A 26256-nucleotide genomic window follows, 5' to 3' on the forward strand; every position below is an offset into this window, starting at 1 on the left:
GGGCCATAATAATGGCCGCCTTAATAATAAATGCCTTGATTTAGGAACTACTTTTAATGTTTACTTGCGCTATTTTGCAAAAAATAAAATCTCTGCAAAAACATCAAAACTGCTGACCATCTGACCTCAATATGAAATTATTAATCTTTTGACAAAAAACATTTAGATTTGTAAAAATAAAGAAACCATAGAGGAACAAACAATGTTGTTTGCTACGTTCTAACATGGCAATCTAAATAACAGTAATGCAAACATATATATTTATCAATAAAAACAGATCGCCTTTTCACTGTTACAAAAGTCAAGTATATCAATGTTTGTTCAGCTTTCATAAATGTAAGTTTATAAGTACATAGTACATTTTTTGGTCCAACTTCTTTTAATACATGCAACACATTTCAGAACATTTGGGACAGAGACAACAAAAGACTGGAAATACTTTGTAAAAATCTGGTGAAACATTTTAAAGCCAGTGGGATTAAATGGGAAACATAAAATTTAATACTAGACAAAGACCGATTGAATCATGAAGCAAAGAATTAATAACTAAATCACAAGTAGAAAATGTTATGCAGATATTATTGGATAGATTTTGGTGTAGAAAAAAATGACAAGAAATGAAAAATGAAAGTTATCTGGTCTTTTTCTTTAAAGAGTAGCCTACTGCAGAGCAGCAACACTGACAAAGACCATCATCACCAATACTGCAGCTAATACAATGATCCAGGAGGAAACTTGAAAAAGCAGGAAAAATGTGACACTGATCAAAATGAATACATCAATTATTGATCAAAGAGAAAATGCATACTACCACAATGCATTGTTATTGCATCTCAGTTTCTCACCATCACTGATAATCTGACGTCTGCTGGACCTCAGGAATCGTCTCCATCACCTCTCTGTGAGGAGCAGAGAGCACTCGTGCTGCACATCCCACCTGTGTGCTGTGTTTACGTGAACCTGAGAGCACAGCTGTAGTGGTGACAGTGAATGTAGCGTTGGTGTTGGACACACTGACAGTGTTGTACTGTGAGAAGCTGAGGTGTTGTTGTGAGAGTGTTACAGTGGGAGCAGGTCGACCAGTGGCTGAACAGGAAACAACCCACTCTTCAGCAGAGTTTGACTCTCTGACATCAACAACAGGTTCATGCAGCTCTGTGAAGGATCAGGAGATATTGCAAGGAATATGTTGTTGAAAGGAAATCAGTTTCTAGCACATTTAAACACATTAATGCAAAAGTTCTTACCATAGACTTGGAAGCAGGTTCTACCAGTGAAGGAGCCTTCAGGATAAGTGTTAAACAGACAGTGATAGCATCCTTCATCCTGCTCCGTCACATTCCTGATGACTATGGAGCAGTTCTGTAGTCCAGTGTATTTAAACTTGACTTTATCGTTAAAGCCATCATTCACTCTCTGACCATAGTACTTGCTGTAGGTGGCAACATTTGTCTCCACATCACGTGAGATTTTCTGCCATGTGACCTGAAGGACGTCTTTAGTGTCCAAGAGCTGACAGCTGAATTCAGCATCTTCTCCCACTGCTGCCAGCACAGTCTGCTGTGTTTGGACCACTGCTGTTAGAGCTGCATGGAGAATAACATGAGTTAGAGATGTGGAACTGAGAGGTATTGATGGGAAGGATTAAACAATAATTCGGGTCATGGAGTAGTCTGTGTTTTAGGCTCAAACAAATTGACATATGGGTACCACTTAAATGTGATGTAGACTATAAATATAAACCTGACACTCATTGTTTCATACTGTATGTTTCAGGGACATTTTCTTTCATCTATAAAAAAAAAGTAAGACAATTCAGTTAGCTACCAACTAAACAAAGAAAGTCAGATAGATGTACAGATCGTGTCTATATTGGTTCTGTTGGTCCATGACCAATTCTGGAGGTCTGTACTGCATTTGAACTTTTTCAACAATTTGGAGGTCCAACCATGATTTAAGCTGGACATCAATATGGCGTTCAACATTAGAACCTTGGACTTGATGTATATTTTTTGGACATCATGTAGATATCTATGACAAGTGCAGGGAATTTAAAGGTTTAATTGAGGTCATATTTTTTATTTACAAAATATCAATATTGGGGTTACAAAACAATCCCTTCAGTGGACCAAAAATGAATTATAAAACCCATCACTTCAACATAACCAATACCAGGACTGGTATTGACTGGTAACTCGTGCTACTGTAGAAATTCCCATTGATTTTCTACATTTTCCCAGAGGCCTCCCCTTCTGTGGATTACTAGTGTGTTATTTATTAATTTGTGCCTCAATTATTTCAGATCAGTTATTTCACTGGGGAAGCCCTATATTGCCCACTTCCTAATTTCAGCACTGTTTGATCTTTCTCTTTAGCATGTATGTAACTTTGGTTTGTTGAGATTTTGGCATTACTTCTGTCATAAACATTCTCTCTCAGACATAACTGACTAAGATTTCTGTGGTTACCCAGAACATTTTAATAGACTTTTTGTAATCAATCAGGTCTTCAACCCCTTCTTTTTAAAATAGTGTATAAACCGTATGTATGTGTGAAAGACTGTTAATGTTTTGATAAATTGTTTATTTTAGAACAATTGGTGAGTGTGTTTAGCCACTTCACACTACTACACTTTGCTCTAAACTACATTCCTTCTCTGAACAGTATATATGTGAATGGACTGACGGATCTTTTAATTTCAAATGTTAAATAATTGTCAGTAAACTACTTATGACCTGAACTCCGTCTCTGTCTAATGGAAACGAGTGCCTTCTTGTTTTTAACTACATTGGGGTTGTGAAACGTCTTTTACATTGTAGGCCACATACAACCCAATTTTTGTTAATTTACCAACCATACATACATAACACACAAACATGTGGTTTATCTATTGCTTTCATCGTAATATGAATAGGCATGGGGCAACCTTTAACAAAACAGTCTAAAGCTGTTTTCACACAGCTCTCAAAACAGTCTCATTAATCTGAATGATGAACAACTCATGACACAGAAAGTTGATTTTGTTCTTTTTTATTAGGCTGATTGTTCAGTGGGAGAAATGTTTTGTCACTCATTCAAACAAAATCTAAACTCTTCAGTAATTGTATCTCCCTCTAATTCTGTCTAAAGACAATCTCTTTGTCACTTCAGAGAAAAGTTCTCACATTTTAGGATCAATTTTTAATTATTACGAGTGAAGGTTCTTGTTTTCTTTTTTTTTCTCTTGTCACAATAAATAACTTTAAAAAACAAAAACAACAATACGGAATAAAACTTACCTTTTTAAAAGGCCATAAAAAGAAAAAACAAACACAGAATCCCACAGTCTGACATGGTGCATGTCTCTGTGTCCCCACTGGCTATTGTACCACGTATTGAAACAACATCGTACAATAGCCAAATTATTGAAAACTCAAATGTCCCCGAAGGAAGGAAGAATCTCCCTTCCTTGTGGGACATTCCAAGGCATGTTAGAATGATCAACTGTACCAAGTAAAGTACAAAAACTTCCCAGTGCAGAGTTTCATCAGTGTTTTAATCAGCAAACTCAATCATTTTTTTCTGCATTTTGAAAATTCAGTAAAGCTGTAGGTGTCAACATTTGTCTCCACATCTTGTAAGATTTTCTGTCATGTGACCTGAAGGATGTATTTAGTAGAGATGGCACGATACCACTTTTTTATGTCCGATACCGATACCGATATCATAAATTTGGATATCTGCCGATACCGATATGAATCCGATATAGTGTTTTTTAATCAACAAAACTGTTTTTTTAAATATCTTGCTGAATTTTGTATAAGTTCATACTCAAGTTTAAAACAACAACTACACTAAAGCTATTCTGTTATACCTGTATACAAAAAAATATTTCATAGTTCAGCAATACTGATCAATCTAATAAACTTAAACCTACACCATCCTCCCTATTCTGGTATTTTAAAGAGTACTTAGCGTAAATATTAAGCAACCTAACTAATAGGGTTCCAATTCCCAGCAACAACAAAAATAAATAAATAAAAAATAGGGAACCACCCCTCACCCTCCACCTCATGATTCTTAATCGACGTATTCAACCTTAATTTGATGCAGTGTGAAAAAAAATGCACAGAAATCAATTCTTTTTCAAGAAATATTAAATAGATTCAACATCTTTCTTCAACAAAATTGCAGACTGCACAGATGGTACCTTCCCAAAGGAAAAAGTACTATAGCTTACTAGGGTATATATATTAGACTTAATAGTCACTATATACAGTAATTGACTTCTATTCCTTTTACATCAAATTAAAACTTTGGGTGTCAGATAATTATTTATTAAAAGCTCGACATTTTAAATGAGAATAAGAAAGAAAAGTCTGTCTTTGTGCCCCCTTTTCCCTGTTCATGCCCTATCGGCCCCCCTGGCTAAACTTTGCTAGATCCGCCCCTGCACAGTTACCAGCGTCAGCTACGTAGAAAAAGATCCTGGTGTAGAAAGTAATATTAAATAAATTCTAACAACAGCTTATCAAGCTTAAACGTGCTGCTGTTGTTCAGCCGCTGGTTTCCTCTTTCTGGTGCAAAGTGGGCCAAAAACAAACAAGAGAGACGGACTCGCGACAGAAAAGCAGATCAGCTGATCATTAAGCAGTTTCATGATTGAAGTAGCAGCAAGAAGAGGCAGTCGCTTGTTAAGCTTAACGCAGGAATGCTTTACAAACATTCAGAGATGGACTTACACACTTGCTTTACTTCTCTCGGGATAACTTTGTCGGAAATGAAATGCCGGGTTGGTAGCGAAGCTCCAAATGCTATCCAGACCACCGACAGGTCCCGCATGCCACAGCCGCTCTATCACGTGATGCATACTGCTCCAACGTGCTAACGTTCTGAGGTGAGTTACGGCGTGTTGCAAGTTTTGCGAGGTGCTTTCGTGATATTTAATGGATCGGATTACATTTTTGATTTTTCTCCGATATCCGATCCAGTAATTTAGGTCAGTATCGGACCGATACCGATACGTAATATCGGATCGGTCCATCTCTAGTATTTAGTCTCCGAGAGCTGACAGCTGAATTCAGCATCTTCTCCCACTGCAGCCAGCACAGTCTGCTGTGCTTGTATCACTGTTGTTAGAGCTGCACAAACAAAATAAGAGGCTTTCATAGTCCGTGTTTTATGTTTCATTTAAAAAAAAACAACAACTACATAACAGAATTCACTGAGGTACATACTGAACTTACAGGACAGAAACAAAGTACCAATCCTATTGCAGTAGTATATCTCCAGTAACAATACCAGCATTGGTATCAATACTATTGATAACTGCATCAATCTGCCCACATCTAACTCGTGCTATTGTAGAAATTCCCTGTGAACTTATACATTTTCTCAGAAGCCTTCCCTCCGCGCATTACTGGTATGTTATTTATTATTTTGTGCTCCAAGTTCAGTTATTTCACTGGGGAAGCCCCGTAATGCCCACTTCTTCATTTCAGTACTGTTTGATCTTTCCCTTTAACATGTCTGTAACTTTGGCTTGTTGAGATTTTAGCATTACTTCTATCACCAACATTTTAATGCTATCTTTACTCTGTTATAATCATCTCTCTATCTCAGGCATAACTGACTGAGATTTCTTTGGAAAAGTTCTCACATTTATGACCTTTTTAGGAGCTTCTTGTTTTGTTTTGTTTTCCTGTCACAATAAATAACTTAAAAAACCAAAAATGACAATATGGAATAAAACTTACCTTTTGAAGAGGCCATTAGAAAAACTAACAAATGTATAATCCCACAGTCTGACATGTTGCACCATTTGCCATGTCTGTCCCCTCACTGGCTATTATACAATGCATAGTGTTAGATTATAATATTATTTTATGCCATGTTAGACCCCTAATTAAAGATTGTGAATTATTAGGTAGTTTTAGTTGGCATTATTCTCCTGAATTAGAAGAAGCTGATAACTATTGCATTAGTTAAACTGATTTGCATTACATTAGACTGCTGATTTATTGTGGATGAATGATATTGTTTTATGATGTTATAAGAAATACTGTTTGCAGAAAGCCATCGCCTTATTTGTCTGATTAGAAGAGAACAGAACATGCTGGAGTTTTCTGCCCCATCACAGCAGGAGCAGATAAACAGGGAGCCAAGGTCGTAGCTTAGGCGCCGTGTGAGAGAAAGCAAGTGAATGTTTAGGCTTTTATGATTAGGTGGGGGCACCAGAGGCTATAAGAGTTTGATCAATGCTCCACCATTTTGAGATCTGAGGCTGTCTGCATACAGTGTCCATCTCCCACGTGTATGATCATTAAAATCATCGTTTGACTCAACCCGGCCGGACCAGTGTTGTTATTGTGGTTTTTCTCTTGTCTCCATCACCAATTTTGAACTCGTAACACTCTGTAACTGTTAGCAAGGCAATTTCACATTTGTGTCTTTTTGTGGAATCAGTGTGTTTGAACAACACAAATTCTGCCTTTTCTAATTTTGAAAGACTGAACATGATATAAACAAAATAAATCTGATCTGTTCCTCTATAAATCTGGACAAATCTCAGATTCTGAACTTCTCAGCGCTTACATTTTGTCCTCTCTACACTTCTGCTGACAACTGATATGTGATGTGTTTGTACAGCTTCCTCTGTCAGTTTTTAACAAACTAACAAATTATCCAACAGAAGAGTATACCTTTGAGACAATGGTGTAGGTCTACTTTGCAAACTGAGAGGATGGATGAGATGATGGTGCAGGTTTCCAGTCTTAATTCAGTCTTGTTGCCACATTGTGGTCACCTGTCACCTTACTTTTGCTGTGGGAATTATGAAATGATAGCTAGACTTTAGCTTGCCTGTAGTGGCATTAAATGATCCTTTAGAAAATAGTTATAAATGTATTAGTTCCCAACATTGTACATTGCTGAATCATTATTTTTACTGAAAGTCTGTTCAGTTTCCAAACTAAAAGTAAAATTGAGTGTGACTCGCCGGCACATTACAGTGAGACTCTCCAGTTTGATCAGCAGAGAAAAAAGATATCTCAAAGAAAATATGACGGAATTTCAAAAACCTTAGTGGATCCCAAAGAGCTTACTAAAATTTAATGTTTGCTTTGATTCCTGCTTTGCTCACTCTTGGCGTTCTCTCCATGAGCTTCATGAGGTCATCTCCTGAAATGGTTTCCAACAGTCTTGAAGGAGTTCCCAGAGATGCTGAGCACTTATTGGTCCTTTGCCTTCACGCTGCGCTCCATCTCATCCCAAACCATCTCCACTGGGTTTTGGTCAGGTGACTGTGGAGGCCAGACCATCTGGTCAGCACTCCATCACGCTCCTTCTTGGTCAAACAGCCCTCACACAGCCTGGAGGTGTGTTTGGTGTCATTGTCCTGCAGCAGGAGGAGCAACCACTGCACCAGCGTAGAGTTTGGTAATCAGTCCAGAGGTCCAGAAACTTCATCCTGATGCCTAATTGCAGTCAGGGTGATGCTGCCAGCCCATAGATGTCTTTGCCTCCCTCCACTGATATGCCTCTTGGGTCATTACTGGCCCACTATCAAACTGGCCACGCAGAACGATGTTACAACTTCTCTGGACCCTTTCATATCTGTCATATGTGTTCAGGGTGAAAAACACAGTCTGCCAGTGGTGGCCTGATAATTCTGGTATTCTATGGCAAATGTCAATCATGCATGGTTCCAGTCAGTGAGTACAGGGCCTGCTAGAGGACATCAGGCCCTCAGGCCACCCTTATAAAATCTGTTTCTGATTGTTTTGTCAGATACAAGTACAGGTTACTGGTCTCTTCTCATACCAGTAGTGACACTGGTATGAGGAGGAAAAATATCAGTGTCCTCCACCTGTAAAACCATCCCATAATGACTGTAAAGAGTCTGTAGGATCTGGTCATGAAACAATCACAAATTAATATTTTTTAGAATAATTTCCAGAGTCATAACACACAGCCAGCAAAACATGGGAAGTAAATTCCAGGAAAAAAATGAAACCTTGCATAAAATGCCAGTTAAAGTCCAAAACTCTGTGACTTGACCCCAGCCACAGACGCGTGGAAACAAAAGTTTAACCAAAAGCAAACCGTTTATTCAAGGCTGGTGAGCAAAACAAAACAAAAGGCAGGAGCAAACTAAAGGAAAACTAACCATGACTAAAGTGGGGAAACTAAACACTGGGAACATGGAAAACTTGGACATAACTGTCATGGTGGGGTACACCAGTGTTATGATGAAGTGGACCCAAGTGCAGACAGGGAAGGAGGCAGAACTAAGTTTTGAAAAAAAAGGCAAGCTGTTTATTTAGGCTATAAACGTGAATACAAAATGAAAGCATCATGAGCAGTGGCAAAAACTAAACTGAAACCAAACTAGGAAAACTAACTGACTGTGACAAAACTGTGATAACTTTGAATCAACTGTGATAAGACCTGACGGGAGGCAACGCAGACGACCTGACACTGAATAAAGAAAGACAGAGGACTTAAATACAGACAGGAGGTGATCAGGGGAAGTGGAAACACACAGGGGAACAGCTGACTGAAATGAACATAATGATGCCATGGCTAAAGTGAAACTAAACAATGTAGGGACAATGAACAAAAGGAAAGTCACACAATATATACACAGAGGGATGATAAGGGAAGTGGAAACACATGAGGACACAGCAGGGACAAATTAGATGTGATGAGACAGGAGAAAGCAAAACTGAACACACTGAACACAGGACACGAGACTTTCCAAAGAAAACAGGATACAAACTAAGAGACACGGCTCGACACACAGGGACCGGGGGCGAAACAGACATGGGAACACTGAATGAATCACAAGGAGGGGAAACATCAACAAAACACAATGATGTGACTATGGCGACTATGGAGGAAGACCAAATACAGACGGGAAATTATTTTTGATAAAAGTAATATTAATTTGACTAATGGACAGGCAGTGATAAACAGCAAACAAACTGCTTAGCTTTACAGTCTTTGTTTTATCATCTGCAACTCCTGCAGTGTGAAACAGTCTTGGTATGTCAAACATAAAAACATTTTAGATACCGCTTCATCAGGTTACATATATATACCGTATTTCTTCATCAGAGAATCTATAATGTATTAAACTAAAAGTGTACACCTGGTTTAAAGAGTATTAACTAAATAAGAACGTGACAACTTTCAGTCATTAATGTAGCAGAGACAGAGTCTGACTAAAGGGACATCACAGTGAGACCTGTTTGATCTGCAGACACAGTCTCTCTCTACTAAGAGTGTGTTTGACTTTAACTTTCACTCAAAATGATTCAGCTCCTCTAAACCCTCCAACAAACATTTACAAATGCTTAGAAACATTTTGTGTTTCTAATTACTAATGTTCCCCAGCCCCAGCATTCCCACAAATCTGTCTGTTTCCTTTTTTAAGTTTCACTGTCTGTTCTCTAAACTTCGCTGATGCAGCTGGTCGTCTTTGTGTGAATCTGCGTGTGAAGGTAATCGAATCAGTATGTATTTTTTTCTGATAATATCAGCTGTGTGCAGCTTTGCTCCAGCACAAACCATAGCATTGTTCATGATGACAGATATCAACGAGGTTGACTTGTAACACCGCAGTTATGTGAGCCGTCATTTGTAAGCCTCTTAAACTTTCTTGCACTTTTACACAAAGTTTTATGGTAGTGCTTCTTCTTCTTTGGGGATTTTTGTTCAACAGACTGAAAAAAGCTGTAATATATTTTTGAAATATATTTAAATTGGTATTTAAAGGACTATAGCATATTCTAATTAGATTTATGATACTGTGTTAAGACAGTAAAATTGTGCATGTGTGTGTTTGTGTGTCTGTCTGAATTTTGCTGGTACTGCACTGATTGATGATCGTTGATGATCCACCTGACTAGTATAAATTACAGTTTTATATAAAAGAACAAATTTGATATCTGTAAAAATATTTTTTAAATTCTTGCTTACTAGCTGACACTAAATTTCTAACTGATTCCTCTTCTGGGACACCCACACTGTGTGCAGTTTCATCTCAGCCCACTGTGTGATTGCACATTAAAGGACATTTCTCCCCAAATTCAATAAGCTCAGTGGATTATTATAACAGCGTATCAACAGTTCATTTAAGAAATCCTTCTTAGTTATTGTCATGAAAATCTCAGTGGATTCTTGATTTTGCTCATCTACTCTACAGCCTGGATAGTTTCATTTCAAACTGCTGCCGTGTTTCTGCCAAATTAAAAAACAGTTCTACTCAAATTCAACAAGGTTCAGTTAATAAACAATGATTAACAAAAGATTTTGTTCATATTTCATTGTATAATTCTGATCCATCAAAAATATTCCTTCTTAGAATAATCCTTTCTCTTATTGAAGATCGATTTATTTTTCTCATTTTGGTCATTCCTATTAACTCAGCCATTTCCTTAATCAATCCCACACCACCGCCCCCAAAACCATGGGAACACAGAGCAAGGAAAGCACAAAGTACACAAGAAGACGGGGACAATAAATATACACTGGATAATGAGACGAGAGGCAACGGGTGAGAGACATGATGCAGGAGAAAACTACAATAGTCACAGGAAGCAACAGTTAAAACAATTATAACAGGAAAACATAGAGAACAAGGCTTAAATTACATAGAGGAGAACAGACTGGACAGGGGAACATGAGATAGATAAATGCAGACGAGACTGAGACACTGATGGGAACAAATCATTAACCAAATGGGGGAAGTAAAACTCAAAGCTAAGTTCACAAGACACGAGACGATAAAAAAGAGGAAATGATACACAGAGAAATACGCAGACATGTAGAAAACAGAAACAAACTTCCAGTCACAGTGAATCAGTGTGTGTCAGTGAATGCATCATGTGTGCTTCATGGCTCCATCTAGTGGACTGATAGTAGAAGTAGAGCACCTGATGGCAGCTTCCTGTGCCTCACACTGCTGTCTGACTGCATTCAGCTGATATTTGGACAGCACACATGATGGAAAGGAGGATTTTGGTTTATGTGCACATGAATGGTTTGTGTTTCCTCTGCAGGTGAAGGTAGAAAGTGTGTGTGAGCTGATGTGAACTGAGCAGCATGGATCAGTGTGAGGACAGAGAGGAGGGAGTCCCTCCCTCTAAAAGCACTCTGTGTGGGGAACATGAGAGCCAGACCAAAGCTCAGAGGTGAGATGACCATCTCTAACTGTCCATGACTCTTCTCCATGTCACAGCTCAGCACTCACATCACTGCTCCATCATTATTCACACTCATACCTCTGTGTGTGTTGTTTTAAAGCCCAGAGCTGTGGGGCGTACCAGGCTCAGCTGGACATAACCCTGAAACTAATCCAGAGCCTGGACCTGAACCCAGCTGTGTTTCCTTGAAGAGCAACGACTCGAAGGATATTATTGAAAACTTTAACAAAAGACTGTTATGTGACAAAGAGTAAGTACATTATTTTTATGAGTTTCAGATTGTTCATCATTTCTTTAATTTAATATTTCCAGTTTTTCCTTCCTGTCTCATGAAGCTGTTACATTTATTGTTTTTCTTTTAGGATCAATAAGAGGCCAGAATCTCCTGGACCTGAACCCAGCTGTGTTTCCTTAAAGAGCAACATGTCGAAGGGTGCTGTTATAAACTTTAAAGGCTGTTCTTCTGCTGCTGAGAGGTAATGTGTGTCTAGATGTTGTTCCTGACTCTGTATTTTTGAATAAATCCTCTTGTTTAATATCAGCTCAGCTCTTTTTCACACATTTCTATGTTGGTATGTGAAGCGGTGTGTGTTGGAGTGTTTCCACAAACACAGCAGTCAGAGTGGAAAGAGTGGATGTTGTAGGAGGTGTTTGTGTAGTGAAGAGGCTGAGTGTCTGTAGGACTCCAGCTGCTCCAGCAGGTGTCTCCTTTGTGCTTTGCTTCAAACACAGTGTAGGGAGGAGCTTCCACTCAGGTGTTGCTGGATGGAGGAGGACAAATAGTTTTTCCCTTCAGTGACACTTCAGCAGCTCAATGTTCTGGGAGATGTTTGTCTTTATGAAGGTTTATGGATTCTTGTTCTTACTGTGGTTAAACTGAGCAATACATTTTCCATCTAACATTTAAAGTAAATTTCCAGGTGAATAAAAGATCTGCAGCTGCAGCCTCTGTGATGTTTCACAGTCTGAAAGTAACAAATTCAACCAGAGTTCAAACAAAGGCTTAATATACGTGTGTGTTTGATATAATGCCAACAAGTACAAATAGGTGTTCTTACAGGTCTTAATCACAGAGGTCTGATAAGTCTGGTGACTTTCACACTCAGCAATTTTGCTGCCTTTTATTTTATATTGGCCTTTTTAAAGCCCTTCAAAGTCTCCCACATTCATACAGAGCTTTTAACACCAAACTCCTTTACAGTCCTTCTCCTCTCACACACGATCACACGACTGATTTGTCTGCAGCAGCTGTGTTACTGCTAGTATTTTATTATGTGTGTAATCTCCTCATATTGTTCCTGTGGTTTAGTTTGACTTCCTTCTGCAAACTCAGCTGCTCTGTTGCTGATACACGTCTCCATGAATATGATTGATCAGATGCTGCCAACACCATGTGTTTCATGTGAGCGCTCAGCTGAAACCCTGGGTTGACTTATCGAGTTAATAACAAGCTTCACGTGACTGTGAATGCTAAAGTGAATCCAGATAAAGGAAAGAGACCCTGCTAATGTTGGACTCACTTCTTAGTGTAGATCCCAGGAGGAAGTTCAACATAGCCATTCTTTGTGCTAGCTCGACCAAACCTGAGACCACAGTGCAGGATAATGATTATCATCTGTCTCTGTCAAGGACATTTAAAATCCACAAATAACAAACATAATTATATTTGATCATTAAAAATATGTTTTCACTTAAAAAAAGCATGAGCACACTGGTGGATTACAGAAACATGAAAACTCGTTAACAGTAAAGTTAATTTAGACGTAAACAAAGTGTCAAACATACTTAAGTAGAAGGACTGATGTTTGTGTTAACCCTCACATGGGCTGTACAACATTATATAGGGAGACAAAAACAGAGATTATCGTAGCCATCGCTCTCTCGCATGGACGTGGCAGTCTTGCTGTCTGCTGCGAATCCTCCCCGTACCTCCGTGACCTCGTCTGGTATCTGCTCCCTCCTCTGTAAGAGACAGTAAAGGAAAACACGTCTCTGCCTAGTCTTGAAAATCTAATCTTATCATCCATTGTTCTTCTAGGGCCTCTTCTTCTTGTGGCCTCAGCTAACTGCTAATATTTAAATGGCTAAAATTAACATGTGTGCCAGCCAGGTTCACATTTATGATGAACTATGATTAATTAACTGATGTTGAAACTGGAGCTTTACTGACCTCTGAAATTCCTCCTAAAGTGTTATTCAGTGTTGTGACAGTCAGCTGCTTCAGCTGCTGCTGGGATGGGCTGTGGCAAAGAGAACAGAGAAAATCCAAATCAGAGTTTTTCTCTGAATTAAAAGGAAACAACAATATATTCTACATGGTGAAACTGATGGTTTATGGTGTTTGGGTCTGTTTTTCTGTATTTATGCAGATAAAGTGTAAACTCAGATGAATTATACCATCAAATGTTAAAGGAAAATATCAGGATGAGTGTCTGTGAGCTGAGAAGGACGTGAAGCGAGCAGTTTATCCCAGAGCTGAAGCTGCTCTGTGTGCAGAGATGAGCTCAGATTCCTGCTGTGATTGATCAACAGTCACAGAAATGTAGACTTGTAGTTATTACTGCAGTATGGTCACAGCAGATACTGATAAACATGTATTATGAGGATGGATGATCAAGTTTCTCACTCTCTGCTTTAAATCTCAGTTTTTTTTCTTCTTCACAGTTTATCTGTTAATTTATTAATGAATAACACTGAAAGAGTTTCTGTTATATTTCCCCTTGAACATCAGCTTATTAGGGCGGCATTAGGAAATAGCCCCCCTCCAAAGAATGAATAAATGAATGATGATAATAATAAAATGATTAAAAAGCAGAGCTCAGAGTGGTAGAATGGTCAAACATGGATCCACGGGTGGTTCAACTGCATTTGGTGACGTGACTAAAGCAAATCTTTCAAATAATCCCACCATCAACGGGATGTTGTCTCCTTTACTACGGTTACTTTACTTGGTCACCGTGTGAATTTCTTGGAAATGAACCAAATTCTTTTATTTGTTGGTTGTTGCATATTTAAGCTCTACAGTCAGGAAAGGAGGAGATGAGGCCTCAACAATGTTGGGTTGTAGCTGTGGTTCAGGTTAGAGTGAGTGTCCATGGAATAAATGTAAGTCAGTGAACTGGAAACATGACTGTGTTCAAACTTTGTTTTCCTTTTTATAATGAGTCTAATCAAAGGTGGACAGAAGTATCTCCACTTTGACTTTTCTGTGTCACCATCAGAGCTTCTGCACAGTGTGGAGAAAGATCCAGAAGCAGAGCTGGACTGCAGACAGCCAGTCAGAGCAGCTGTGTACAAAGTAAGACTGAACATCTGTCTGCTGATGGACTCATTTCTGAAAACTGGACTTCTTGTGTTGTTCAGACATTGAAGAGTTTTCTTTCTCTTTAGTCTCATTGTTTTTCTTTCTTTCAGCAGATGTTGGTCTGCAGGAGGTTTTAGATGAACATAAGATCAGTCTGAGGAGGAGATGTGAACGTGTGACTGAAGGAAGTGATGAAACAGGAAGTAGAACCCTCCTCAACAGGATCTACACTGAGCTCTACATCACAGAGGGACAGAGTGAAGAGGTTCATACCCAACATGAGGTGAGGCAGCTGGAGACAGCTTCCAAGATGGACGCCCTCCATGACGCTCCAATCAGGTGCCAGGACATCTTTAAAGCCTTACCTGACCAACAGAGACCCGTCAGAGTGGTTCTGACCAACGGCGTGGCTGGTGTTGGAAAAACCTTCTCAGTGCAGAAGTTCACTCTGGACTGGGCAGAGGGCTTGGAGAACCAACATGTCAGTGTGGTGGTTCTGCTTTCATTCAGGGAGCTGAACCTGATCAGAGATGAGCAGTACAGTCTTCTGGAGCTGCTCCATGTTTTCCATCCAACATTACAGAAGGTCACAGCAGAGAAGCTGGCTGTCTCTCAGCTTTTGTTCATCTTTGACGGCCTGGATGAAAGCAGACTTTCATTGGATTTCACCAACAGGAAGCTGCTGTCTGATGTCACACAGAAGTCATCAGTCAGCCAGCTGCTGACAAACCTCATCCAGGGGAATCTGCTTCCCTCGGCTCTCGTCTGGATAACTTCCCGACCCGCAGCAGCCAATCAGATCCCTCCTACATGTGTTGACAGGCTAACAGAAGTACGAGGCTTCACTGACGCCCAGAAGGAGGAGTACTTCAGGAGGAGATTCAGTGATGAAGAGCTGTCCAGCAGAATCATCTCCCACATGAAGACATCCAGGAGCCTCCACATCATGTGTAGTATCCCAGTCTTCTGCTGGATCACTGCTACAGTTCTGGAGCACATGTTGACTACAGAGCAGAGAGGAGAGCTGCCCAAGACCCTGACTGACATGTACTCACACTTCCTGCTGGTTCAGACAAAGAGGAAGAAGAACAAGTACCATGAGGGACGTGAGACGAGTCCACAGGAGCTGACGGAGGCTGACAGGGAAGTTCTTCTGAAGCTGGGGAGGCTGGCGTTTGAACATCTGGAGAAAGGAAACATCATGTTCTACCAAGAAGACCTGGAGCAGTGTGGTCTGGATGTGACAGAGGCCTCGGTGTACTCAGGAGTTTGTACAGAGATCTTCAAAAGAGAGTGTGTGATCTTCCAGAAACCAGTCTACTGCTTTGTTCATCTGAGCATTCAGGAGTTTCTGGCTGCTGTCTACATGTTCCACTGTGTCACCAACAGGAAGACAAAGGTGCTGAAGATGTTTCTAAAATCAGAATCTTTCACCAAGATGATTTTAAGTCTTTTTGATAACAAAGATCTCCAATCACTTGATGTATTTTTGAGGAGAGTCATGGAGAAATCCCTCCAGAGTAAAAATGGCCACCTAGACCTGTTTGTTCGCTTCCTTCATGGCCTCTGTCTGGAGTCCAACCAGAGACTCTTAGTAGGTCTGCTGGGTCAGACAGAGATCAGTCCAGAAACCATCCAGAGAGTCATCAACAACCTGAAGAAGATGAACAGATATAAAATCTCTCCTGACAGAAGCATCAACATCTTCCACTGTCTGATGGAGATGAACCACCTCTCATTATTTCAGGAGATCCAAGAGTTCCTGAAGTCAGAGAACAGATCAAAGAAGAAACTCTCTGAGATCCAGTGCTCAGCTCTGGCCTTCATGCTGCAGATGTCAGAGGAGGTTCTGGATGAGTTGGACCTGCAGAAGTACAACACATCAGAGCCGGGACGACAGAGACTGATTCCAGCTGTGAGGAACTGCAGAAAGGCTGGGTGAGTCCAGATGTGATCATTAACATCATTGATCAGTGTAGGTTAGTAGTTTAATGTTGAAAATAAAATCAGATTGTCACCACAAAGTGTTTGTGTCCGTACGCTGCAACCTTCCACACCATTCCTTTATTGTACAGACTCAGCAGCAGCTCCATGGATCCCAAATCCAAGAGTGGAGAACAGATTTGAAGTGTGTCACATCCATGCAGTCACAGCTGTTTCCACCATGTTTCCACTGATATTAATCCTGTTCAATGACACGTTTCATATCAGTGAATATGTTCTTTAGGACGTCCATTGACATGTTTAAGTGTCCTGCTGGAAATCACTCAAATCATCCATGAAATCCATGAAAAATCCTTTTAGTGTTTCTAACTTCACCCTCTGTCCTCTCTCTCTCTCCATCCTCCTCACTGCTTCTTTCACTGATAATCACACAAACATCGTATTCAGCTACAAAATAACACAATAATATCATCTGATGATCATTATTATAAGAGCAGGATCCATATTTGATATCAGAGTAACACACTGCTTGGTTATGTGCAGTCATCATCAGTGACTGTGGGTCAAACAGAAGCTCTCTGATTGGTTGCTGACCTTGGTCACCTGTCCACTCTCACCTGTTTGTGTTTGCTCTCTCTTTGCTGTCTCCATCCTCTCTCTCCTTTCTCTCCCTCTCTGTCTTTGTACGTCACTCAGGTCCAATGGAAACAGTGACATTTACAAACCAATCAAAGACAAACTGATCCATGTCAGGTTATAACAATATTCAAAGTGAATACAGGCTGCTGCTGGACACAGACAGGTAACATCATTTTGACTTGCTGTCACCTGGATCTGGACTCATAAACACTGAAGCCCTGAACAGGAATACAAATCATTTTCTGCCAACTAGCGACACAGCAGCAGATAATGGCTCAGAAAGCTAAAATGAGCCAATCATTTCTGTGTTTAGTTCCCCTGAAATCAGATCTGATATCAGCAGCTCTGAGTTCATTCATCATTATTGTCCAGTGATGAGATTTCTGCTCCGTTTGGTAACAGTCAGCAGGTTTTTCCTGCGTGTGGACGTGAACAGTCGTACCTGACAGCAGGTAGCAAACAGAGATCATCTTTCCAGCTGGAACTCTTCACTGAGCTGAACTCATTCAAAATGTTCTGGAGTCAAAACAGGAAACAGTCCAAATGTGTGTCTTCACTCTGACTCTGGATCAGATCTCAGTGACAGACTGTGGACATTATGGAAGCCTAAATGTGACACCATCTTCCTCCTTCATCTGCAGATTAAAGCCAAACAAAGATTCTCATTAAAAGTCTGCAGGTCTGAGAGAGACTCAATCGTTGTGTCATGTCAAACACAGTAAGAGGAGCTGAAGCACAGATGTGAAGAGCAGATTCATCAGATTATGACCTCACTCTGTTTTGTCTTCATATACATTCAGTCTGTGTTTATAATGCAGATTTTCTGCTTTTATAATAACACATTTTATATTTTCTATCATCACAGACTGACTCAGTGTCGACTCTCAGAGTCTCACTGTGAAGTTGTGGCCTCAGCTCTGAAGTCCAACCCCTCCCATCTGACAGAGCTGGACATGAGTGGAAACTACAAGCTTCAGGATTCAGGTGTGAAGCTTCTGTGTGCTGGACTGGAGAGTCCAAACTGTCGACTGGAGACTCTGAGGTGAGTTCACTGACTGCGACTGTTGTTGTTTTTCTATATTTCAGGTCTTTGATTGATGTTTGAAACTTTCTTTAGTTCCTACATGTTCAGGATGTGTCTGAAGACAAATGTGAAGAAGTTTGAGTGCTTTCAGAAATGTTGTCTTTCCAAATGACTGAACAACAGTTTTTCCTTTTGGCTCCAAACAGAAGTGACAGACTTGAGCAGGGTTCATTTAAAGGCTGACAGAAGTGGAGTGGTGATGGGGAGATGTTTGACAGGACAGTGTTTCAGCCTCCACAGGTTCATGTTGTGCTCCATCAGTCAGTGAAGATGAAGTCAGTGCTGATGAGGCTGTAGAGTGTGTGAGGGATGTGAATGAGGATGATGAAGATCTGATGATAGCAGATAAAAACAGGCTGCAGAGACTTTGAGCCATACAGGGCACACAGTGTGTGTACAGAACAGCTGAAATCATTATGGAGGCCTCACTGGGATATGGAAGCATCACAGTACAGCTTCAGTGAAGCTTTAAAGTCTCTGATATGAGATGAGAAATGAAGCAGCCAGAGCTTTTTCATGAGTGGAAATCCACTGTGACTGTGAGCTGCTGCTACAGCCCCCAGATTAGCCAGCAGCTCATCCTGCTCAACATTTTCTCACCAACTTTAATGGAAGTGTGATGTTTTCAGCTGGAGTGATGGTCAGGGTGGCCTCCCTCTCCTCTTCTTCTCCTCTTCCTCTTTCATTTGTAAAGCCACTTCTGCTGCTTTCATTCATTTGGAAGTCCTGTAGCTGAGTTTGGGAGAGACTAACAGCCTCGGCAGCAGAGGGGAGAAAGGCTGTAACACCACCACTTTACTCTGATCTACCTGTCACATCATTTTATCAGGAAACAAATATGCTCATGTTTTTACTATGTTTGTCTTGAAGATGTAAGAAGATCACATGGTGCTTTTTATTATTGTGTTGGTTTGTTTCCTGTCTCTTGGATGGAGCCCAGCTGTGCGTGGCCCCTGGGCCTGTGGTCAGAGTGTGTGCTGGATAATCCGGCCCAGGATGAGGCCAAACTGACATGGGATGAAATGTCTGTCACATAATTGAGCTTAGTGTAGTTTCATTTCTGCACAATTTAAAAACAACCAAAACTTTGTTCTGTCTTTTCTATGTTATACTGTAGACTTTCTTTGATACTGTGTCCAAAAGGAGCAGCTTTTACTTTGAAGGGGAGGCGTCTCTGTTTCCTCTTCAGGTTGGATGATGGAAGCAAATGAGTGTGTGATGTTCTTTCAGTGTTGCACTTTGTAGACGCTCCCTGAGCACTGGTCTCACAGCCAGCTGCACATAGAGACCAGTGTTGTTAGTCCAGGTCAGAAGATGACTTGTTGGAATGAAAATGAGCTTGTAGATTGTCTGCTTTAATAATTTGACTGGAAAAAGGTGTTGGACTTCAAATATGTCCATTTCTTTCACACTTCACCTTTAAAAGTGAAGCCTTGTGGTTCCTGGAAGGAAAAACACGACTTTTTCAAGTCTTTGTCCTGTTTTTATGATAAATGTACGACTTTAATGTGAAACATTCAGAGTTATTTCTCTTGTTGTGTTTGTTTGAAGCTGCTTCCTGTTGGCTTCAGCTGTTTGGAGTTTCCATTTTCTAAACTTCTACATTCTGAACCTTCTTCAGCTCTGAACAGATGATGAAACACTGAATGATTTCAAGCTCACACTTTGTCTAATAAACTTACATCTTTCATTCTTTATACAGATTGGAGAGCTGTTGTTTATCAAAGATCAGCTGTGATTATCTGGCAGCAGCGCTGAAGTCCAACCCCTCCCATCTGAGACAGCTGGACCTGAGTGACAACTACAAGCTGCAGGATTCAGGAGTGAAGCATCTGTGTGGTTTCCTAGAGAGTCCAGGATGTGGACTTGAAACTCTGAGGTCAGTCAGCATGTTTTAGTTGTGCTGAGATGAATATGATGTGAAAGTTGTGCTGACACTAAACTGCAGACATCAGGCTGATATTATACTGATCCATTAAGAAAGCCCAGCAGAGGATGTACTTCCTGAGGCAGCTGAAGAAATTCAACCTGCCAACACGGACGATGATGCAATTCTACACTGCAATCATCGAGTCCATCCTCTCCTCCTCCATCACCGTGTGGTACGCTGGAGCCACTATCAGGGACAAACAGAGACTGCAGCGTGTTGTGCGCTCTGCTGAGAAGGTGACTGGCTGCAGTCTCCCATCTCTGCAGGACCTGTACACCTCCAGGACACTGGGGCGTGCAGCTCGGATCTCAGCTGACCCTTCTCACCCTGGACACGGTCTGTTTGACCTGCTCCCCTCAGGCAGGAGGCTCCGGTCCATTCGCACCAGAACCTCTCGCCATAAGAACAGTTTCTTCCCCTCTGCTGTTGGACACATGAACAATAACCGTATGACTGTTCCCACCACTAACACATTGCATCATTCCATGTTTGGCACTGATCACCACCTGCACTCATGTATATATCTACTTAGCACTTTTAATTCTTATTTTTATTCTTATTTTTATATTTTTATGACAGTATGTTTGCACTGAAGCACCGCAGCAATTTCCTAATGTTGTAAACCTGCTCAACATTTGGCAATAAACCCTTTCTGATTCTGATTCTGATTCTGATCCACACTGAGGATCTTCATGGTAAAGTCTGTTTTCTTCTTCTCTGGTTTAGTCCATTGACTGCAGCAGAACAATGTTCACATTTCAAACCTTCAAAGAAGAAGAAAAATCCTCCACTGGATAATTCACTGTGAAACTCTCCAACTCTTCATTCCACCTTAAAGTCTGTCTGACACTGAAATCCAAAGCAAAATGTGCGTTTGCTTTACAGACAGCAGTCCAACACAAACATACACACATCATCCAAAACACAGTCCAACATCCAAATCTCCTCCACTGCCAGCATGAATGATGGGAAAGAGAAGGAGGAACACTCTGACATTCAGGGTTAGAATGAGTTTCATGAAGCAGACTGTGAAGATCAAAGCTGCACTAGAAAGCTTACATGAATGAATGAGTGGACAGAAGTGGACAGAGATCATCTGAAGCACTTCAAAGGCTTTAAATCAGCACATTTCTCTTTATTCTTTATTGGTCTTGTTGGACCAACTGGAAGAAATTATTCAAGGACTTAGTCACAGAACAGAGATTCAAATCTCCAAAATCCAACTGGCTGCATCAGGACATATAGTCTGAAACTCTGCACAGTTTCCTGTTTGAAGCTGCTTCCTGTTGGCTTCAGCTGTTTGGAGTTTCCATTTTCTAAACTTCTACATTCTGAACCTTCTTCAGCTCTGAACAGATGATGAAACACTGAATGATTTCAAGCTCACACTTTGTCTAATAAACTTACATCTTTCATTCTTTATACAGATTGAGGGACTGTGGTTTGTCAGAGATCAGCTGTGATTATCTGGCAGCAGCACTGAAGTCCAGCCCCTCCCATCTGAGAGAGCTGGACCTGAGAGGAAACAACCTGAAGGATCCAGATGTGAAGCAGCTGTCTGATCTTCAGCAGAGTCCAGACTACAGACTGGAGACTCTGAGGTCAGTAGAGTGATGGAGTGAGTGGGTGGTGCTGTCAGCAGTATTGTACTAAACACAGTCAGTATGAAACAAAGATCCAGTGTTTCCTGTAAAGCTGCAGCTTCTCAGTGAAGCTGTGAGAGGAGAATGGTGACAGGCTTCAGGATTGGACACAAACACTTCCTGTTTCTGACCTTTATGGTAACCATAGTAACAGCTGACACGCTCTGATCAAACACTGTCAACAGCCAATCAGCTCTCTGAACAAAGCAGCACGCAGACCAATGACTGCATTCATTTCCAAGTTTAAAGCAGTGAAGAACACAGTCTGTAGGTGAGGAAGAATTTAGTGAGAGCAGATGTTTGGATGGGATTCCTCCAGTTAACAGCTGGAACCGTCCATCTGGATTGTTGGGCTTGTTGTTGGGGTTCCTACAGAGCTCAGAGTGGACACACCAAGGTTCTTTTAATGAATGAAAGTCCAAACTCAAACTAGGAGGGAAAAACATTTTCAGCAACTTCAATAAAAATCCAAAGATTAGAAAAAGTGAAGCAACAATGAGTCCTAGTACAGTCCCAGCACTGAAGTCCCTGCTGCTCTTTATACTGGATGTGCTGCATCACTGACTGACAGCTGATGAAGAGTCTCTGGAAACACTTGTTTATCTCCTCTGCTCTTCCTTCTTCTCTCTGCAGGCGGAGGTGGTGATGGTAAACAGGACGGTGTGTGTGCTGAGAGAGGAGGAGCTGTGTCCTGATGATCCAGAGAGGTTGAAGCAGCAGCAGCTTGTGTGTAGAGACGCTCTGACTGGGCCATGTTACTGGGAGGTGGAGAGGAGAGCTTCATCCAGCAGTGACTGACAGAGGAATGAGAAGAAGTGCAGATGACTGTCAGTGCTGCAGAGTGAACTGCTCTGAGAACAGCTCCACTGTCAGACACAATGTAGAGTCCAGCATCATCCCTGTGTGTCCCTCTGGATCTGACAGAGGATCATCAGTGTATCTGGACTGCTCTGCTGCTGCTCTGTCCTTCTACAGTCTCTGCACAGTCTCTGTCTGACTCTGGCTTCAGACCCTCCTGGATCAAACTCACCTGGAAAGACTTTCAAACATCACTCAATAGATTTGAATACAGAATATATTTGATATATACTGTAGATGTACTGTAGAGTTGCAGTTTGTCACTTGTAAATACAGTCTGTGAGCAGCTGTGAGCTGAAAGATCTTTCTAGAAACAGGAAATGTTTTCACTCTTCTGTTGCTTTTTCATATATTTCCACAACATTAATATTGATCCCACCTGTCTCACCTGTTTCATGCTTTTATACATAATAACAGGACACGTGTGATCTGAGCACTGCTGTGGTTGCTGTGCTGCACGTCTTCATTTAGATAACAGAGACATCTAGTGGTTCAGAGGGAGAACTGCAGGAGGTGGAGCTGTGTTTTAGCATGGAAAACTTTTTATATTTAGGCACAGATACAAATATGACAAGTATCAGTGTAAGATACAAAAGGTCACATCAGTCAGCAGAGGGAACAGTGATCACACAGCAATGTAAGAATAGAAACATAACAGTGAATCTGGACATGTATACAGATGGAAGCAAACAAACAGGATGTAACACTACATTAAAGCCACAAATGGGAAGAAAACAAAGCCAAAGGAAAATATATTTGATCTCAGGAATCCAAATCAGATGCTTTAGAGCAGGGGTCGGCAACCCTGGAGGAGCAGAGACCCGAGGCGGCCGCCGGTCCGAGTGTCAGGTGAACTGAACTTCAGGTAAGAAGTTATGACCTGCAGTCTATCTGGGTCAGATATGAACCAAGTTTAGGTGGAGTTTATTTTCCTTGTGCTGACTTTTTACAGTCAGTTACAATAACTCGTACTGCTACTAGCTAGCATTACGGAGTTTCTATACAGCTGGGTGGTGCTATGATGTTACTGATAGTGAACTTTATTTTAGTAGAGTTTCCAACCGTCCTGTAAAAAACAGAATCGTCTCGTATTCAGAGAAAATATTACGCGTTTCGTGTTCAGCTGAGAAGGAACACAGTTTGTCCCTGACTTCAGCTAGAATGGAAAAGACACAAAGCTGGAGTTATTCTGTGTCTTTACACTGTCATTCTCTCCCCTCCCTCTCCTGTTGCTACTTCAATCATGAAACTGATCAATGATCAGCTGATTGGCTTTTCTCTCTTGTTTTTTTATCATCCACTTTGCGCCAGAAAGAGGAAACCAGCGGATGTCGCGCTAAACAACAGCAGCACGTTTAAGCTTGATCAGCTGTTGTTAGAATTTATTTAACATTAATTTCTAGTATCAGCTGATGTTTGCTGGAGCCACAGCTGTAAAGCTGCTGGTCATGATGTCGGTTTGGATATGTGGTGAGAGGGAAACATGAAGATGAAACCAGGAGATGTCCTTACTGAATCATCAGAGCTGAGCAGGTGATGGAGAAACAGGTTTACCTTTTAGGTGACATGAATGAGTTGAAGGGAAGTTATGAGCTGTTTCTGAGAGACAAATAACACCAGGATGCTTTTCTAAGTAGCTGACAGCTGGTAACTGTGCAGGGGCGGATCTAGGAAAGTTTTGCCGACCTAAACCAGGGGGTTTAGAGCATCATAGAGTTTTTGTGGTTTGTTTTCTTTAAGTCATTTCACAGATTTTCTCTATAATTTCAATTCCAAATTTAGGGGATGATTTTGTAATCCGACTTCATGTATGAAAGATTTGACTAAATATAAAACAATCTTCCAACTCAGTCGTCATTCTTATCTTGTGAAATCAAACCAAATGTTCTGTTGTCTCTAAATCAGGGATTGATGAAATCTTTGGTTGCATCCATTTATGAACATGTTCTCATTCATATTAAATCGTAGTCTAAGTCCTTCTTTAGAGGGATAAATGTCATTCATTATCTTCAAATGTGTTTCTGTTGTTTTGGGGGGAAGTTTGAAGTCCATTGTTCAAAGTCTGTTAATGAAACTTTATGAAGTTTATGTAGGATGTTTTTCCTATTTTGTATTTGTTTGAATTATGATGTATTTCTGACTCTTGCTGCCATGATGCCAGGTCTCTCTTGAAAACAACATTTTTAATCTCAATTAAATTTTCACCTGGAGAAATAAAGATGATAATAATAATTTTGTCTTCAGGGAATCATTTCTCTGTAAAACAGCTTCTTCTGAAACTCTTGTTACATTTCTTGTTTATTGTTTGCTGGTTTGAGAAAAATGTCATCGTCTCTGTGTGAACTTAAACTCTACATGTGGTGTCAGCTATAAACGAGCTCTAGAGTCTAATAACGATGCTTTTATTATTGTCTGGTATCCAACCTAACCCTGGGCCTCTGGCTGAATGTGAAACACCAGCAGATGTTAAAAACTGTCTGGGTTACACGTGCATCACGTCGTGTGCTTCCTAACATGGATATGATTGGAATCTGGGCCTGTTCAAGCGGTGCTGGTATCATTGTTGTTTCTGAGACTTTCCAAATCTTTACTGGATAAAAACGTAGCAACTGATGGATTTAACATTTAGCACTCAGACTGTCCCAGAAAAGGCGGAGGTCTGGAAGTTTATGTGAAGGTCTGTCTTGCTGCTCAAGTCTTGTTCTCTCCATCTGCACCTCAGCCATTTGAAATCTTGGCCTTAACTATTGATCTGTTTGGAAATCAGACTGTTGTTGGCTGCTATCAGCCTCCACCTGCTTCCCCCAGCACATCACCGTCTCTGGTTCAACTTTTATCTGAGCTGCATTTTAATGACGTCTTTCAGATGGATGATTTTCATTGGGACTGGCTTTCTTCTGTGTCTGATGAGTTTAAGGCACGCTGCTTGTTTTTAAAACTGACTCAAATTATTTAAAGCCTCACACGCCTTGATCCTAAACACCCAGATAAATCTGCTCTTATTGACCTTTTTTAACTAATATGCTGCGTAAGTTTTCCACGTCTGCAGTTTTTGCCAACGACCTGAGTGATCACTGCATAGTTGGTGCTGTGAGAAACACTAAAATCTCACGCTCCGAGCCCGCATCAGTTTGAACTGGGGTCGTATTAAACAGGCTGACAATGTCAGTTTGGGAACATTTACAGGAGAGTTGTGTCTACTTTGTGGACAGACACGCCTCTTTTTGCCAGGTCAGGGTGAAAGGTCGGGACAGGCCTGGTTTGGTTCAGTACCGGCCGATCTCCTACATGAGAGAAACCAGGCCTGGGCAGGAAGTCTGGCTCTGATGCTGATTGGCTAAGTTTTCATTAGCTGTGTAATCGGATTACTGCCTCCATCATCAAGATCCAATGTAACTATGTTTTACTTTAACGACTGACAGTCCAAACGACCGTAGGAGGTTTTGGCAAACTATAAAGTGTCTCTGCCAGCTGTGACTCCTCAGAGCTTCCTCCTCACTTAAATATCGACTCCACTCCTGTGTCAGACAAAACTGAAATGTTGCTTTAACAAACACTTTGTTGCTTCTTGTTCTTTGTTCAGCACAGTATCTGATGGTAAACCTCTTGCACACAACTCTGCTCGTAGTTCCTGGTTACTGATACCTTTTCCTTCACACCTGTCACAG

The 26256-nt window shown here is 40.8% G+C and overlaps 2 protein-coding genes and 1 long non-coding RNA gene across 5 annotated transcripts in view; 2 read left to right on the forward strand and 1 right to left on the reverse strand.

Moving 5' to 3' along the window:
* Positions 1-26256, forward strand: part of LOC146675569 (protein NLRC3-like) — a 155390-nt gene that overhangs the window by 88914 nt on the left and 40220 nt on the right. The window contains exons 2-10 of one of the 3 annotated variants that reach the window (XM_085400506.1): positions 11043-11174; positions 11287-11436; positions 11549-11662; positions 14408-14484; positions 14601-16428; positions 17939-18115; positions 19860-20036; positions 21515-21688; positions 22364-22493. In XM_085400506.1, the coding sequence (XP_085256632.1) occupies positions 11086-11174; positions 11287-11436; positions 11549-11662; positions 14408-14484; positions 14601-16428; positions 17939-18115; positions 19860-20036; positions 21515-21688; positions 22364-22376 (2799 nt within the window). In that variant the 5' untranslated portion in view covers positions 11043-11085 and the 3' untranslated portion in view covers positions 22377-22493. Of the gene's footprint in view, positions 1-11042; positions 11175-11286; positions 11437-11548; positions 11663-14407; positions 14485-14600; positions 16429-17938; positions 18116-19859; positions 20037-21514; positions 21689-22363; positions 22494-26256 lie in introns of those variants that run through there. The other 2 variants (XM_085400508.1, XM_085400509.1) reach the window with 2 other exon arrangements.
* Positions 1-26256, forward strand: part of LOC146675573 (uncharacterized) — a 145996-nt gene that overhangs the window by 33571 nt on the left and 86169 nt on the right. The window lies entirely within an intron of this gene.
* LOC146675579 (uncharacterized) lies at positions 12992-13931 on the reverse strand. Its single transcript, XR_014910286.1, has 3 exons — positions 13584-13931; positions 13357-13426; positions 12992-13148 (listed from the first exon to the last, which is right to left on the reverse strand). It is a non-coding gene; the product is annotated as an uncharacterized LOC146675579 (long non-coding RNA).

The sequence above is a fragment of the Rhamphochromis longiceps genome, linkage group LG3 (assembly GCF_057381845.1).
Source record: "Rhamphochromis longiceps isolate RC_006_pf linkage group LG3, R_longiceps_female_GT1.1, whole genome shotgun sequence".
NCBI classification, from domain to species: domain Eukaryota; kingdom Metazoa; phylum Chordata; class Actinopteri; order Cichliformes; family Cichlidae; genus Rhamphochromis; species Rhamphochromis longiceps.